At 52.9% G+C, this 13,666-nt stretch overlaps 1 protein-coding gene across 1 annotated transcript in view; it reads right to left on the bottom strand.

Annotated features, from left to right (window-relative positions):
* NCSTN (nicastrin) overlaps positions 1-13,666 on the bottom strand; it is a 56,378-nt gene that overhangs the window by 3,576 nt on the left and 39,136 nt on the right. The window contains exons 11-15 of the mRNA XM_061576812.1: positions 12,220-12,377; positions 10,103-10,205; positions 9,683-9,781; positions 6,258-6,345; positions 1,993-2,156 (exon numbers count right to left, since the gene is read on the bottom strand). Of these exons, the coding sequence (XP_061432796.1) occupies positions 1,993-2,156; positions 6,258-6,345; positions 9,683-9,781; positions 10,103-10,205; positions 12,220-12,377 (612 nt within the window). The remainder of the gene's footprint in view (positions 1-1,992; positions 2,157-6,257; positions 6,346-9,682; positions 9,782-10,102; positions 10,206-12,219; positions 12,378-13,666) is intronic.

The following is a 13,666-nucleotide window of genomic DNA, read 5'->3' as shown; positions in this document are numbered from 1 at the left end:
AGAGGAGGGGGGGGAAGAGGAGGGGGGGGGGAAGGGGGGGGGAAGAGGGGGGGGGGGAAGAGGAGGGGGGGGAAGAGGAGGGGGGGGGGAAGGGGGGGGGAAGAGGAGGGGGGAGAAGAGGAGGGGGGGGGAAGAGGAGGGGGGGGGGAAGGGGGGGGGGAAGAGGGGGGGGGAGAAGAGGAGGGGGGGGGAAGAGGAGGGGGGGGGGGAAGGGGGGGGGAAGAGGGGGGGGGGAAGAGGAGGGGGGGGGAAGAGGAGGGGGGGGGGAAGGAGGGGGGGGGGGAGAAGAGGCAGGTGACACACAGGGTGGAGGAAAGGGGGGGGGGTTAAACCAGTTGGGCTCGTTGTACTTGAGTCACGGTCCTGTCAAGCCGGCTCCACCCTCCCCACTTAGCCTGGCCTTGCGGCAGCCGCTAAAGAGATGAACGCTCTCCCTTCAACCCCCTGCCCCCCATCTCCACCACGCTCACTCCGCTGCGGCTGGACCACTCACAATGTCAAAGGCACAAGGTGGCAAGATGGGCCTGGGTTCGATTCCAGACTTTCCGTGTGCGGTTTGCACCGTCTCTGCCCTGTTCTGCAGAGTGTGTGGGGCTTGGGCAACACGGTAGTGAGATGTTACCTCGCCTGGTATGCAGGAGGTCGTGGGTTCGATCCCGAAACCGATGACGCTCGTTATATTTGGAGTTTGTGTGTCTCTCTCCCCGTGGTCGCGTGGATTCTCCTCTGGGTTCCTCTGGTTTTTACCTCCACATTTAGAATCAACATCATACGTTGGTTGCTGCTATCAATTTACCACGTGATGATGGCAAGCCACTTTGTTGAACTACCCTTCGTGAGAGCCAGTTCGCTTCCGAAAAAATATCTCCACCGCTCGGCGTGGGCCTTACCTGGTCAAATAGAATAGTGCCGCGATTGGCGAGCTGCGCTACGAACCCGGCGGCCCGAGAGCGCTTCCCGCTTGCGACCAACACCAGCGACGATTGTCTGAGCCGGTCCTGGCCACCCCCTCCCCCAGGTCTACTCAGCCTAAAACAATGATCATCTGGTGCAATGTGTGAACATCGCCACTGGCCGTCATAGGTGCTGCTCGCGAACAACCTGTTAAGGCTACACGGAGGATCTTTGTCTTTGGGGAGCGGTAGTGCGTCACGGTGGAGAGACGTTAACACGCCTGGTATACAGGAGGTCGTGGGTTCGAGCCCAACTCTGACGTCTGCTGTACAACTGGAGTTGGCGCGTCTCTCTCTCCACTTGGTTCGACCAATCATTCGCGATGGTCGCTTATTACAAAAAAAAACACCTATACAGCTCAGTAGGGCCTTTACCCAGTTTGAAAAAAAACTATTGTTTGTGGTTCTTGGTTCTTTCGGTAAAGTCACGTAGAAGGGAAATACTAAAATAATAATAAAACAATAAAATTATCCCGACGTTTCGATTGCAACACAAGCAATCATCATCAGGTGTGCAACCCACAGCAACAAAATTTGAAAAAAGGGGCGTTTTTTTTTAACGTCGGCACCACGGACAGCGACTGGCGGTTGTTCAGACGGACGAGTCCATCTATGCTCGGAACGGAGGAGGGGGGAGAGGAAGAGAATGGAGAGCGGTCTGAAAGTCACCGCAAGCGTGAACACAACCAACTAAGACCCGAAATGGTTTATCAAATCCTTCCAATGATTGCCAAGCCAGAATCCATCTTCTCGGTTGAAATTGTCTCTGTGTTTGTATATGTGGAATGCCTCATGAACGAATCTCTGATGGTAGCCGGATGGCTTTACAGAAAGAACCAAGAATATGAATCCCTGCAGTCACGAAAGCTTTAAATCAAAATTGTTCACGGATTTCAGAGTTCGGCCGTCGCAGGTGCTGCTCACTAACAGCACTTGACCCCAGCGGCCTGCGGAAGGCTACGCCGGGCGGGCGGGGGGCTGTTGTCTGTGTGGTGGCGGCGGCGCTGCTGTGACGTCGTCGTTGTTGTCGTGCGGTCACCTCCTCGTCGGCGACGCCGTGCTTCTTGGGGTCGCGGCAAGCCGTCTCGTTGAGGGGCATCGCGGTGCCCGTGAGGTTGGCGAGCGCGTGCAGCGCCACCTGCGTGATGTCGTTGTGGCTCCAGTTGTCGCTCACGCCCACGTAGAAGCTGAGCGCGTGGCGGCCTGGGCACACGCACGCACGCACATGCCGGTACACACACAAGCAGATACACGCAGTATACACACACGCAGATACACACACAGTATACACGCGCAGATACACACACGCACATGCCGGTACACACACACGCAGATACACACACAGTATACACGCGCAGATACACACACGCACATGCCGGTATACACACACGCAGATACACACACAGTATACACGCGCAGATACACACACAGTATACACACGCGCAGATACACACACAGTACACACACACGCAGATACACACAGTATACACACAGTATACACACAGTACACACGCAGATACACACACACGCAGATACACACACACGCAGATACACACACAGTATACACGCACGCAGATACACACACACGCAGATACACACTCAGATACACACACACACAGTATACACACAGTACACACACACGCAGATACACACACACGCAGATACACACACAGTATACACACACGCAGATACACACACACGCAGATACACGCACAGTATACACGCGCAGATACACACGCGTAGAAACACACACGCAGATACACACACAGTATACACATGCAGATACACGCACAGTATACACACACAGTATACACACACAGTATACACATGCAGATACACACACGCAGATGCACACAGTATACACGCGCAGATACACACACAGTATACACGCACAGTATACACACACAGTATACACACACGCAGATACACACAGTATACACACACGCAGATACACACAGTATACACACACGCAGATACACGCACAGTATACACACACGCAGATACACACAGTATACACACAGTACACACACAGTATACACGCACGCAGATACACACGCGCAGATACACACACAGTACACACACACGCAGATACACACAGTATACACACAGTATACACACAGTACACACGCAGATACACACACACGCAGATACACACACAGTATACACACACGCAGATACACACACAGTATACACGCGCAGATACACACACGCACATGCCGGTACACACACACGCAGATACACACACAGTATACACGCGCAGATACACACACGCACATGCCGGTATACACACACGCAGATACACACACAGTATACACGCGCAGATACACACACAGTATACACACGCGCAGATACACACACAGTACACACACACGCAGATACACACAGTATACACACAGTATACACACAGTATACACACACAGATACACACACACGCAGATACACACACACGCAGATACACACACAGTATACACGCACGCAGATACACACACACGCAGATACACACTCAGATACACACACACACAGTATACACACAGTACACACACACGCAGATACACACACACGCAGATACACACACAGTATACACACACGCAGATACACACACACGCAGATACACGCACAGTATACACGCGCAGATACACACGCGTAGAAACACACACGCAGATACACACACAGTATACACATGCAGATACACGCACAGTATACACACACAGTATACACACACAGTATACACATGCAGATACACACACGCAGATGCACACAGTATACACGCGCAGATACACACACAGTATACACGCACAGTATACACACACAGTATACACACACGCAGATACACACAGTATACACACACGCAGATACACACAGTATACACACACGCAGATACACGCACAGTATACACACACGCAGATACACACAGTATACACACAGTACACACACAGTATACACGCACGCAGATACACACGCGCAGATACACACACAGTACACACACACGCAGATACACACAGTATACACACAGTATACACACAGTACACACGCAGATACACACACGCAGATACACACACAGTATACACACACGCAAATACACACACAGTATACACACACGCAGATACATGCACGCAGATACACACACACGCAGATACACACACTCAGATACACACACACACAGTATACACACAGTATACACACACGCAGATACACACACACGCAGATACACGCACAGTATACACGCGCAGATACACACGCGCAGAAACACACAGTATACACGCGCAGATACACACGCGCAGAAACACACACGCAGATACACACACAGTATACACATGCAGATACACACACGCAGATGCACACAGTATACACGCGCAGATACACACACAGTATACACGCGCAGATACACACACAGTATACACGCACAGTATACACACACAGTATACACACACGCAGATACACACAGTATACACACACGCAGATACACGCACAGTATACACACACGCAGATACACGCACAGTATACACACACGCAGACACACACACAGTATACACACACGCAGATACACACAGTATACACACACGCAGATACACACACAGTATACACACACGCAGATACACACACAGTATACACACACGCAGATACACACACGCAGATACACACAGTATACACACACGCATATACACACACGCAGATACACACACGCAGATACACACACGCAGATACACACACAGTATACACACACGCAGATACACACAGTATACACACACGCAGATACACACACACGCAGATACACAGTATACACGCACGCACGCACGCGCCGGTATACACACACGCAGATACACACAGTATACACACACGCAGTATACACACACGCAGATACACACACGCAGATACACACACAGTATACACACACGCAGATACACACAGTATACACGCACGCACATGCCGGTATACACACAAGCAGATACACACAGTATACACACGCAGATATACACACGCAGATACACACACACAGTATACACACAGTATACACACACGCAGATACACACACGCAGATACACACAGTATACACGCGCAGATACACACGTGCAGATACACACACAGTATACACGTGCAGATACACACGTGCAGATACACACGTGCAGATACACACACAGTATACACGTGCAGATACACACGTGCAGATACACACACAGTATACACACGCGCAGATACACACACTCAGACATACACACACATAGATACATGCAGATACACACACGCAGATATACACAGATATACACGCACGCACCCGCCGAAATACACACGCAGATATATATACACGCACACAAATCCACACACAGATACACATGCCGATATATACACACACACACCGTTATACACACAAAGAAATACAGGCACGCACGCACACGCTGATACACACACGCTGATACACTCATGCCGATATACACACACGCAGATACACGCACATGCACGCACATGCCGATATACACACACACACATATATACACCGACATATACACAAAGACGCCCCCTGCTGTTAGCGAGCACCTATGAAGACCAGCACGGCACACAAGGGGGTGGTTGGCTAGCACCACGCCCGGCTGCCTTTGTCTCCCCAGTGGTGATGTTTACTACACACCGCACCAGGTACTCATTTGAGGCTGAGTCGAACTAGGGGAGGCCCAGGACCGGTTCGGATAATCGTCACTGGTGTTGGCCGTGAGCGGGAATCGAACTTGGGTCGCCGGGTTCGTAGCGCAGCGCGCAAACCGCTACCACTACCCACGCACACATCGATAGACACACACATTTCATTCTCTACAACGGCTAACATCAGCGGTGGCAATGCGAACGGTTCCTGGGCCTCCCCTAGGTCAACTCAACCTTAAATGAGTGACTGGTGCTGTGTACAAACATTAGCAGCACTGGGGAGACAAAAAGTCGTCTGTGGGGTGTATGTTGAACTTCTTTCGCACCGTACGTATGTGGGGAAAGGACAATAAACTGAACAGAAAAAGCAGTTCTAAAGAAATTAGTTTTCAATTTGGTGTAGTGTATAGTATAGTAGTGTAGTGAAAAGAAGTGTATAGTGTAGTGTATAGTGCATAGTAGTGTAGTGCATAGTAGTGTAGTGTATGGTGTAGTTTATGTATAACTTATGTCACACCGTACGTAGCCAACCATGCGCCAATTGGAGGTGCGGGGGAAGGACAAGAAACTAAACACAAAAAGCCGTTCCTACAGAACCATTCCCCTGCATCTGCTCGCGGGCAGAGGAAGTGGTTGGGGAGGGGGGGGGCAGTAGGGAGTGAGGATTACCCAGAATGCCCTTGTTCTCCTTGTCCATGATGCTGCGCAGCCACGAGTTGTTGGCCCGAACGAGCAGCGTGTAGAGAAGCCGCGCCACCTACAAGACAAAGACAAAGGTTCCCCCGAGTGGTGCTTCACAGACTGTTCGGGCAAGTGCTGTTCGTAGCGAGCAGCACCGACGGAGGCCGGCACTGTGGCGCACGAGGGGGTGGATTGGACAGCACCAGGCCCGGGCAGCCTTCGTCTCCCAAGTGGCGATTTTTACGCATCGCACCAGGTACGCAGTTGAGGTCGAGTCGACCTAGGGGAAGCCCAGGATCGGTTCAGATAATCGTCACTGGTGTTGGCCGTGAGTGGGAATCGTACTCGGGTCGTTGGGTTTGAAGCCCGGTGCGCGAACCGCTCCCTACGCAAGCACACAAAGACATCAAACCCCCCCCCTCGCCGCGTAACCTGCACATACTGTAGGTGCAAGTGCTGTTAGCGAGCAGCACCCATGGGGGCCGGCACGGCACACGGAAGAGGTGGGGGGTGACCAGCACCACGCAGCCCGGCCGCCTTTGTATCCCCAGCGGCGACGTTTATTCACACCTCGCACCAGGCATTTTATTTGAAGCCCAAGTCCACCTCGGGGAGGCCTAGGCCAGGTGAAAAGAATTGCCACCGATGTTGGCCGTCAGGAGTTAGAATCAAACGGAAGTTGCCAGGCTCACAACTCGGTGGGCTAACCACGACGCTCCCGTAGCGTGCGCACCTCCGATTCGCACGGTTGGCTACGTACGGTGCGAAATAAGTTCGACATACATACACACCCATGTGCTTGCGTGGGTTTGTTTGCATGCGAAAGATCTGGGCAAAGTCCCATCGGTGAGCTCCGGCAGGCAAGGCTGCGTTGGCTGGGTGATGTAGCCCGCATGCCCAGCCACCGCATGCCTAAACAGCTTTTGTTCGGCCGGATCGAGGGGGCTAAACGGGCACGGCACGGGCTAGAGAAGAGATGAAGTGATGTGGTACGGGAGGACGTGGAGCTGAGTGGACTTGCCGATGACTGGTACCAGCGGTGTCAAGATCGGCCTCAGTGGAGGAGGCTCGTGAAGGACGCTACTGGGCAGTTGGAGGCAGTCGCCCTCCAACAACAACGGAGGGCGGAGGAGCGACGCTCACAACGAGCGGAGCGCCGGGTTGCTAAAGCACAGCAAGTTGGCACAGTAGGGGGTACAGGTGGGGCATCAGCCAGTCATCTCAGTCATCTCAGTCAGTCGACCCGTGGCACCTGGGTCTGACCCGTGACCTCCTGCCAGCGGGCGTTCGACACTTCACGTGGCCTCAAGGTGCACATGGCCTAGCACAAGCGTCGTGGTGACGTCACCGCCACTTAGTGGCGAATGGCGGTTGTTGTTGTTGGTGTGCTTGGGTATCCCGGCATGCTCAGCTAACAGGATGCAGAAACAGCTTCTGTTTGGCTGGACAAAGAGGGATAAACGGGCGCGGCATGGGTTGGAGGGCATCTGAGTGGACTTGCCGATGACCGGTACCAGCAGAGGAGGTTCGTGAAGGACACTGCTGGGCATTTGGAGGCAGTTGCCCTCCAGCAACAACGGAGGGCAGAGGAGCGACGCTCACAACAATGAGCGGAGCGCCGGTCGGCTAAAATGGAGCAAGTTAACACAGCGGGGGTACAGCCGGTGCCTCTACCGGTCGTCTCAGTCAGCCAACCCATGGCACCTGCTGGGTCTGTCCCAAGACCTCCTGTCAAGATCGGCCTCTGTTTAGAAGGTTCGTGAAGGACGCTACTGTACGTACGTGTGATGAACTTCTTTCGAACCGAACCATTACAAGGTGGCACTCACCACACACAAAGTGCTTTCCACAAATGAACCACAACACCTTGGCAACCTCGTTGAGGAGCACGAACTATCACGTGAACTCCCGTCATCCTCGCAGCAGCAGCAGCGGCCACTGCATCGCGCGCTTTCAGATGCGCATCTGCGGCCGTCTGGAACGCTCTTTCTTCCAATATCAGAAGTTCAACTTACATACCACGCAGCCGTCTTTGTCTCCCCAGTGCCGCTAATGTTTAAACACAGCACCAGGCACTCATTCACATTACCACCGCTGAGAATGAAATGTACGTGTGTGTGTCTATAGATGTGTGTGTGTGTCTATAGATGTGTGTGTGTGTGTGTGTCTATAGGTGTGTGTGTGTGTGTCTATAGATGTGTGTGTGTGTGTGTCTATAGATGTGTGCGTGTGTGTCTATAGATGTGTGCGTGTGTGTCTATAGATGTGTGTGTGTGTGTGTCTATAGATGTGTGTGTGTGTGTGTGTCTATAGATGTGTGTGTGTGTGTCTATAGATGTGTGTGTGTGTGTGTCTATAGATGTGTGTGTGTGTCTATAGATGTGTGTGTGTGTGTGTCTATAGATGTGTGCGTGTGTGTGTCTATAGATGTGTGCGTGTGTGTCTATAGATGTGTGTGTGTGTGTGTCTATAGATGTGTGTGTGTGTGTCTATAGATGTGTGTGTGTGTGTGTCTATAGATGTGTGCGTGTGTGTCTATAGATGTGTGTGTGTGTGTGTCTATAGATGTGTGCGTGTGTGTCTATAGATGTGTGTGTGTGTGTGTCTATAGATGTGTGTGTGTGTGTGTCTATAGATGTGTGTGTGTCTATAGATGTGTGTTGTGTGGTGTGTCTATAGATTGTGTGTGTGTGTCTATAGATGTGTGTGTGTGTGTGTCTATAGATGTGTGTGTGTGTGTGTCTATAGATGTGTGTGTGTGTGTGTCTATAGATGTGTGTGTGTGTGTCTATAGATGTGTGTGTGTGTGTGTCTATAGATGTGTGTGTGTGTGTGTGTCTATAGATGTGTGTGTGTGTGTGTCTATAGATGTGTGTGTGTGTCTATAGATGTTTGTGTGTGTGTCTATAGATGTGTGTGTGTGTGGGGAGCGGTACTGTAGCAATTATCGCGCTGCACTACAAACCCGGCGATAGGAGTTTGATTTCTGCTCATGGCCACCAACAGTGAATATTACGTAAATGTGTGTATGTTGACTGTGTGTGTGTATGTTGATTGTGTGTGTGTGTATGCCGACTTTGTGTGTGTATTTTGACTGTGTGTGTGTATGCCGACTTTGTGTGTGTATTTTGACTGTGTGTGTATGTTGACTGTGTGTGTGTTGACTGTGTGTATGTTGACTGTGTGTGTGTGTTGACTGTGTGTGTATGTTGACTGCGTGTGTGTATATTGGCTGTGCGTATGTACGTGGGACTGTGTGTGTGTTGAATGTGTGTGTGTTGACTGTGTGTGTATGTTGACTGTGTGTGTGTATGTTGACTGTGTGTATGTATGTGTTGACTGTGTGTGTGTATGATGATTGTGTGTGTGTATGTTGACTGTGTGTGTGTGTGTAAGCGTGCGTATGCACACACAGTGGTGGTGTTGGCCTGGATGTCCATCATTGTCTCGTTGTCTCCGCCTGCTTGCAGGTACAGCGCCCTCGCCACGCCTGTGGCCAGCTCCGTGAGGTTCTAGAGCACACAAAGACAAAGTTCACCCGTGTAGCCTTCAGCAGACTGTTGGGGCAAGTGCTGTTAGCGAGTGGCAACGAAGAAGGCCGGCACGGCCACCCCCGTCACGCGTCTGAATCTCCACCAACCGCGTAGATCTCTCCCCCATCCCCGTCTCTCTCCCACGTCCTTGTGTCTCTCCTCTGTCCCTGTGTCTCCCTTTGTCCCGTGTCTCTGTCTCTCCCTTGTCCCACCCCCGTCCCCGTGTCCCACCTCCACGTCCCCGTGTCCCACCCCTGTCCACCCGTCCCCGTGTCCCTCCGTTGTCCACGCGTGTCTCACCTTGGCGATGTCGCTGGGGTAGGTGAGCTCCTCCTCTGGCGTGAGCCCCTCCGGGAAGCTCAGCTTGATGTTGGGCGCCACATCGTACACGCTGTGGTAGTACCTGCACGCACACGTGACACACCACGCACACGTGACACACGTGACACACGCACCACACGTGACACAAATACAACACACGCGTGATGCGCGGCACGCACGCATGCCTCGCGCGCGACACGCGCGCAAACGACACACACACACGCACAAACGACACACACACGTGAAAATGACACACACACACGTGCAAATGACACACACGCGCAAACGAGACACACACGCGCAAGAACACACGGGTGATACACACGCACATGCCGCACAGATGACACACGTGTAACAATACACACACACACTGCTTTTAGCAGTGTGTGTAGTGTAGGAGATGTGGCATAGTAGTAGCAGCAGTTCAGTAGTAGCAGTAGTGTAGTAGTAGTATGGTGGTGACGGTGCGGTGCTACTAGCAGTGTGGTAGTGGTGTGGTGGTGGTGACGGTGCTACTGGTAGTGTGGTAGTGGCGGTGTTGGTGCTACTAGTAGTGTAGTGGTGGGTGGTGCCGGTGTGGTGCGTACTGGTTGTGGTGTGGTGTGGTGGTAGTGGTGGTGTGGTGGTGGTGACGGTGCTACTAGTAGTGGTGGTGGTGACGGTGCGGTGCTACTAGTAGTGGTGTGGTACTGGTGGTGTAGTGGTGGTGGTATTGTTGTGGTGCGTACTGGTTGTGGAAGGCGGTGCGGTGCTACTGGTAGTGTAGTGGTGGTGGTGGTGGTAGTGTAGTGTTGTGGTGCGTACTGGTTGTGGAAGGCGGTGCGGTGCTACTGGTAGTGTAGTGTAGTGGTGGTGGTAGTGTCGGTGTGGTGCGTACTGGTTGTGGAAGGCGGTGCGGTGCTCCTAGTAGTGGTGGTGGTGTGGTGTGGTGGTGACGGTGTGGTGGTGGTGGTGTTGTGGTGCGTACTGGTTGTGGAAGGCGGTGCGGTGCTACTGGTAGTGGTGTAGTAGTAGTGTGGTGGTGGTATTGTAGTGGTGCGTACTGGTTGTGGAAGGCGGTGTGTTGCTACTGGTAGTGCAGTGGTGGTGCCGGTGTGGTGTGTACTGGTTGTGGAAGGCGGTGTGGTGCTACTAGTAGTGGTGTGGTGTGGTGGTGTGGTGTGGTGGTGACGGTGTGGTGGTGGTGGTATTGTTGTGGTGCGTACTGGTTGTGGAAGGCGGTGCGGTGCTACTGGTAGTGTAGTGGTGGTGGTGGTGTGGTGGTGGTGTGGTGCTACTGGTAGTGGTGGTGGTAGTGTAGTGGTGGCATTGTTGTGGTGGTGCGTACTGGTTGTGGAAGGCGGTGCGGTGCTACTAGTAGTGGTGGTGGTATTGTTGTGGTGCGTACTGGTTGTGGAAGGCGGTGCGGTGCTACTGGTAGTCTAGTGTGGTGCGTACTGGTTGTGAAAGGCGGTGCGGTGCTACTGGTAGTGTAGTGGTGGTAGTGTAGTGGTGGTGGTAGTGTGGTGGTGGTAGTGGTGCGTACTGGTTGTGGAAGGCAGTGCGGTGCTACTGGTAGTGTAGTGTTGTGCGTACTGGTTGTGGAAGGCGGTGCGGTGCTACTAGTAGTGTAGTGGTGTGCGTACTGGTTGTGGAAGGCGGTGCGGTGCTACTAGTGGTGGTGGTGGTGACGGTGCGGTGCTACTAGTAGTGGTGTGGTAGTGGTGGTGTAGTGGTGGTGGTATTGTTGTGGTGCGTACTGGTTGTGGAAGATGGTGCGGTGCTACTGGTAGTGTAGTGGTGGTGCGTACTGGTTGTGGAAGGCGGTGCGGTGCTACTGGTAGTGTAGTGGTGGTGCGTACTGGTTGTGGAAGACGGTGCGGTGCTACTGGTAGTGTAGTGGTGGTGCGTACTGGTTGTGGAAGGCGGTGCGGTGCTACTGGTAGTGTAGTGGTGGTGCGTACTGGTTGTGGAAGGCGGTGCGGTGCTACTGGTAGTGTAGTGGTGGTGCGTACTGGTTGTGGAAGGCGGTGCGGTGCTACTGGTAGTGTAGTGGTGGTGCGTACTGGTTGTGGAAGGCGGTGCGGTGCTACTGGTAGTGTAGTGGTGGTGCGTACTGGTTGTGGAAGGCGGTGCGGTGCTCTGCCAGCACCACCCCGCTCAGGTTCCTGTGCCGCAGGAAGCGCTGCAGCGACGAGGGCGGCAGCGGCTGCTCGGGGTCAGGGGTCGCCACGGTGAGGCCGCCCGCTCGCAGGGCCTCCACCATGGACCACACCTACAGCCACAACAACGCCAACATCATCGACGTCATCAACGTCGTCAATGAAAACATCAACTTTGATAACGTCATCATCAACGATAACAATAACACCGATAACAGCAACGTCATCATCATCAACGATAACATCAACATCGACGATAACATCAACATCATCGACGATAACATCAACAACATTGACGTCATCAACAACGTCAACATCGATAACATCAACAACGACAACATCAACAACATCAACATCAACAACATCGGCCTCTGTGGAGGTGGCTCGTGAAGGACGCGACACTGGGACAGTCGCCCCTCCAACAACAACGGAGGGCGAAGGAGCGACGCTCACAACAACGAGCAGAGTGCCGGGCGGCTAAAATGCAGCAAGTTGACACAGTGGGGGGCACAGGTGGTGCATCAGCCAGTCATCTCAGTCAGTCAACCCATAGCACCTGGGTCTGTCCCATAACCTCCTGCACCTAGCCTGGCACAGTGGGTGGCACAGGTGGTGCATCATCCAGTCATCTCAGTCAGTCAACCCATGGCACCTGGGTCTGTACTGTAACCGCCTGCACCTAGCATGGCACAGGTGTTGCATCTGCCAGCCATCTCAGTCAGTCCACCCATGGCACCTGGGGTGTGAGTGAGTGAAGGAGTGGCAAGAGTGAGTGTGAGTGAGTGTGAGTGAGTGATGCGAGTCAGTGGTGCGAGTGAGTGGTGAGAGTGAGTGGTGAGAGTGAGTGGTGAGAGTGAGTGGTGAGAGTGAGTGGTGAGAGTGAGTGGTGAGAGTGAGTGGTGAGAGTGAGTGGTGAGAGTGAGTGAGTGGTGAGTGATTGGTGCGAGTGAGTGGTGAGTAAGTGGTGAGTGAGTCGTGAGTGAGTGGTGACAGCGAGTGATTGGTGTGAGTGATGAAGTGAGTGAGTGGTGCATGAGCGAGTGGTGAGTGAGTGTAAAGAGAAAATTAGTGGTGAGAGTGAGTGGTGAGTGAGTGGTTGAGTGAGTGGTGAGTGAGTGGTGAGTGAGTGTTGAGTGAGTGGTTGAGTGAGTGTTGAGTGAGTGTTGAGTGAGTGGTTGAGTGAGCGAGTGGTGAGTGAGTGGTGAGTGAGTGTTGAGTGAGTGGTTGAGTGAGCGAGTGGTGAGTGAGTGGTGAGTGATTGGCGAGTGGTGCGAGAGTGAGCGAATGAGCAAATGGGCACGTGGTGAGTGAGCGAGTGGTGAGTGAATGATGAGAGTGAATGGTGAGTGTGGATGAGTGGTGATTGAGTGGTGAGTGAATGGTGAGTGATGAGTGAGTGAGT

Source organism: Lethenteron reissneri, chromosome 62, assembly GCF_015708825.2.
Source record: "Lethenteron reissneri isolate LAM-NWPU_2019-01 chromosome 62, ASM1570882v1, whole genome shotgun sequence".
NCBI classification, from domain to species: domain Eukaryota; kingdom Metazoa; phylum Chordata; class Hyperoartia; order Petromyzontiformes; family Petromyzontidae; genus Lethenteron; species Lethenteron reissneri.
The sequence above is the reverse complement of the archived record's forward strand: the minus strand, read 5'-3'. Positions and strand labels throughout refer to the sequence as shown.